The sequence below is a fragment of the Trichechus manatus genome, unplaced genomic scaffold (assembly GCF_000243295.1).
Source record: "Trichechus manatus latirostris isolate Lorelei unplaced genomic scaffold, TriManLat1.0 scaffold00037, whole genome shotgun sequence".
NCBI classification, from domain to species: domain Eukaryota; kingdom Metazoa; phylum Chordata; class Mammalia; order Sirenia; family Trichechidae; genus Trichechus; species Trichechus manatus.
The window spans coordinates 18,551,985-18,556,613 of NW_004443973.1; the positions used below are offsets into that span (position 1 = coordinate 18,551,985).

A 4,629-nucleotide genomic window follows, 5' to 3' on the forward strand; every position below is an offset into this window, starting at 1 on the left:
TTCGACTGAGAAGCAAGAGTCTGTACAATTAGCAGTGAGAACAGCAGAAAAACTCCTCAAGGAACTAAAACCTCAGACTGTTCAGGGTCATGTCCAGCTTCGCATAATGGAAAACTATTGCCTAGTGGCTACCAAGCAAAAATCAAATGTTGAGCAAGCATTAAATACCTTCACCGAAATAGCCACATCTGAGGTTAGTAGATTTTCTTTTCAACTGAGTATATTCTCTTTCCTTGGTAGTATAGAAATATATATATTTTGATTAGCTGTGTATTTTCTGGAAACCCTGATGGTATAGTGGTTAAGTGCTATAGCTCCTAACCAAAAGATCGGCAGTTCAAATCCAGCAGGCGCTCCTTGGAAACTATGGGGCATTTCTACTCTGTCCTGTAGGGTTGCTATGAGTCGGAATCGACTAGATGGCAACGGATACATATTTTCTGAAAATTGTCTTAATTATTATTAAAAATTAGACACATGATTTGACATAGTTTTACACAATGTACCTTTGTTTCCAGAAGAGACACTTTTACTCTTTTGATACATTTTTGATATATTTATCTCTGTTGGAATGCTGGATTCTTGAGAAAGGGGATTCTTCAGAAAGGTATAAGTTAACTCTCAAGGGAACTGCTTTATTCCCTGGAGAATTTCTATGTTGTAAATATAACCTAGATTAACTTACTAGGTCAAAAATCTAGCTATCTTACTATCTCACCTTTTCACTTATGTCAACTTGGAATTTTTCCAGCTCAGCTAAATGAGATCAATACTGACAGACTTACAATTCAGACATAAAAATAATGATGCTGTTATTTAGCAACATTGAAATAACCTCCAGCAATCTAAAATGAAAACTTACCCTTTTTTATCATTATTCTGATAAGAATCTTACTCTTTTCACCCCACTCACAACCACCTCCCTTTTCGTTCTCTGGGTGTTGCATTTTTCCTTCCCCACACAGTGCTATATTTCGTCAATTACATGATGTTAAGAAAGGAATTCCAGGTACCTACTCCATCAGTGGTTGGCAGTAGCTAGTTCTGAGCATGCTCATTGGATTGTATGTTTGTTCTTCCACTCTACAATATCTTAGGCCACCAAAAACTCATCATTTTATGTCTCTCAGAGAATACGCAGAATTTTGCTGTGTTTTCTTGTGATCCTAAAGTCACGTTATAACAACAAACTACTGCAACTCTCCTACAGTGACCCTCTCTTTCCCTGAAAGGGAGTCCCGGGACCCTGGAGGAGATTCAGATGCTGAGGAAATTGGGAGACCACAACTCCTGTTGCCATCTGGGTGCAAGTATTCTAGGTGGCAGCGTTATTATCCCTGAGCCTCCCCTAGTATAAAACAGCAAGGTAACATCAACAGCAGTAATACCTAGAGCAGAGCCCTTCTGCAGACATTGGAGCAATGTTCTCAGGGGTGTGCTCTGCTGAATTGGATATGTGTGGAAGATGGATAACAGCTGCTGAATGAACAGAGAACAGCAGTAGGTCAATCATATGTAAGAAGATCTGTAAGAATATGATGAAGCACAGTTTCAGCTGAAGTGTCACAGCTACTGAATGTTGTGAAGTGGCATTCTGTCACGTAACAATGAGAGAGTTTATTTTGAACAAACCTGTTGTTCCTACTGTGAAATTAGAGAGAAAGCCAGAAGCAGTGAGTTACATTACAATTGTTGCCTAGAAAAACTACACCAGTTTTCTGTGTTGATGGGACTGCATTATTTTTTTATCATTCTTACATTTGTGACTAGTAATAATACTATCCTCAGATCTGTTCTATTAACCAGATTATTCATTATCTACAAACTCATGCATGAGCTGAACTTTCGTAAACACTAAATGTTATCTTGCCTTTTTTTTTTGACTCACGTTTGTTGTTGTTAGGTGCCAGTTGGGGCGGAACACAGTGGAGAAGTCATAAAGATAGACCACGTATAGTCCCTTTCTTCAAGTTTATCTTAGTCTCTAGAAGATGAGACAAGTACACTGACAGTAATACAAAGCAAAATATATTCTATCCTAACGTTGCAGATAAAAGTGCTGTAGAAGACAATATAAGGAGAATAGGTAGACTCTTTTGTAGAGAAAGTATGATTTAAGAAGAACCAGGGCAAACTGTTTTCACGGGGAAAGATGGAGAAAGCTCACTCTAGGTAAAGGGAAAATATGAAAGGCAGGGAGACAGGAAAGCATAGGGTATATTCACAGCACTATGAGAGATTCACATTGATTGAAAAAAAGGCATATGACAGTAAGTCATGGGAGGAAATGGTATTGTTTACGATATACATATATTGTCCTCATATAAATCTTGTCCTTTGTGGTCTAAAATGATTGCAGTTTAGAGTAACCGAGAGCGAAAGACTGAGAGAGGATAGCTGGCTGAACGTTTTTGGATGTCTGCACTAGAAAAGACATCATGGGTCTAATGCACATGGGTTAGAACTCAAGTATGCAAATTTTAGAAACTTCTTTAATTGAGTCAGGAGTCATCAAGCTGTGAGGAATGGATTTATTCTAATCAAACTCAAGGTATGTGGTTTTAAATTTAGAGAGCTTGTTTTTTATATGTATAGTGTGGGATGTTTTTAATATGTGAATAAATGTGAGACATTTTCAAAGGACTCTTCTCTTCTTAGGCCATCTTGGAACTTGCCTGACAATTACATAATAAGCCTCTATCTTGTTTCCCCTTCTAGCCCTATCGGACTTCTTTAACTGATAACATTCCACACGTTTTTAAAATTCTCAACACAGTGCTCCTGATAACTACTACCAGTTGATTGGTTTTGGAACTCAAATGAAACGTTTTTACCATACCTTACTTAGGAAAACAAATTGTACATTAGAAGACTACTGATAAGCATGTAGTTAGAGCCAAGGAAATTTTATATTCCTAAAAGCTGTTTTCATCAAGCTCTAATGAATTGTCCTCTATTCCAGGGTCTTTTCTGACACCCAACCATGATCAGTGTTGGACACTGAACATTTTACATTCCACCTTCCCTTGTGATATTAGTTACCCACAGTTGCTGTCCTACAGGGTACTTTTATTATTGTTGTGATATTATGACTTCTCAGTCAGTTCCTCATCTTTTATTTGTATTTTAAATAATGCTTCCTCTTTATAAAAGCATCCCAGACCCTCTGCTAAACTTTAAGAAGCACCCTAGCTTTATGAGGACCATACACGTTATTGCTTAGGTAAGTTAGTTTTCTTGACAGATAGCAAGTAGCTTCTATTGTACAACGACTCTTGTTAGCTTGTTGCTGACATTTTCTGACCTAGAACTCTGTTCTAAAAGAACATCATGTTTTATAGACACTAACAGGAAGTTGCATATCTAAAAGCATACTTCAAGGCATGAGTTTATTTCATATGATTTCCAAGTGATTAATTAATTACATGCCTTCCCTATAACGTTTCATTAGTCAAAGTTTATTGGGAGAAGAGGCTCTTTGAATCAAAAAGGAGAAGGGAGGAAAAAAGTGATAGAAGTCAATATGGATAAGTAGTATCATTATCATTTACAGGTAAATAATTCTGTTTGTTATTATTCCCATTTGACAGGTGAAAGAACTAAGGAGCCAAAATGACTCTCAAGCACAAACTGGTCAATAAGGATTATTCTGAAATATATTTTTGTCTGTTTTTGCACAAAATCAAAGCAGCCACTCAGTCTCATTAACGGTTGGGTTAGACTGATGGTCTGGAATTGTATGGTTATGACATCTGCATAGTTATTGAATTATCTCTACCATGCAGTAGTCACAATACTCTGTACCATAGTTTCATAGTACCAGAGTCCCAGTAACCTGTGATGGAACCAGAAACAGCATTCCTAGGCCAGTGCTTATATCGTGTAGTGCTTGCTACTATCCACATGTTTTTCCTTTTAAACATAGAACATTTAAATGTTTGTGTATCTGGGAGTATGAAGTTTTGTTTTCTTACAGAAAGATCATATTCCAGCACTTTTGGGAATGGCAACAGCTTATATGATCTTGAAACAAACTCCAAGAGCCAGAAACCAGCTGAAGCGGATTGCAAAAATGAGTTGGAATCCTATTGATGCTGAGGAGTTTGAGAAGAGTTGGCTGCTACTAGCTGATATTTATATTCAATCAGCAAAATATGACATGGCAGAGGAGCTATTAAAACGGTGCCTGCGTCATAATAGGGTAAGTGATTGAAGAGTAAAAAATAATTTTTAGCCTTTGTTGTATAGGCTTTTTATAATAGACTGTTACAGAGTGTTGATCCATTTCCAAGGATTCCTGTGTATTTTTTAAATTAGATTTCTCTTATACAATCAGGAAATAAACATTTATAATGAGAAAGAAGCCATCTGCCCTTGAAAGTAAAGGAAAAATGATTTATGCAACTTTCAAGTTTCAGCTGTGGTGATGCCCTACTTAAAGTGTTCTTGGAATGTTAAGCGTTTGCCTGTGATTATCCATCTCATTCCAGAACTAATGAAAATTGTAGAAGAACATTAATTGCAGACGTCTGTCCCTCTTTTTAAGAAATACTCTTGGTGAATTTACTGCAGCTGCATGTCATTTCCACATTATTAGACTACACTATGCATAAGATATTTTGTGCGGGA

The 4,629-nt window shown here is 36.9% G+C and overlaps 1 protein-coding gene across 1 annotated transcript in view; it reads left to right on the forward strand.

Annotated features, from left to right (window-relative positions):
- Positions 1 to 4,629, forward strand: part of TTC21B (tetratricopeptide repeat domain 21B) — a 72,449-nt gene that overhangs the window by 56,753 nt on the left and 11,067 nt on the right. The window contains 2 exon segments of the mRNA XM_023730497.1: positions 1 to 193; positions 3,977 to 4,201. The exon segment at positions 1 to 193 is cut by the window's left edge and continues 3 nt beyond it. Coding sequence (XP_023586265.1) covers positions 1 to 193; positions 3,977 to 4,201 — 418 coding nt within the window.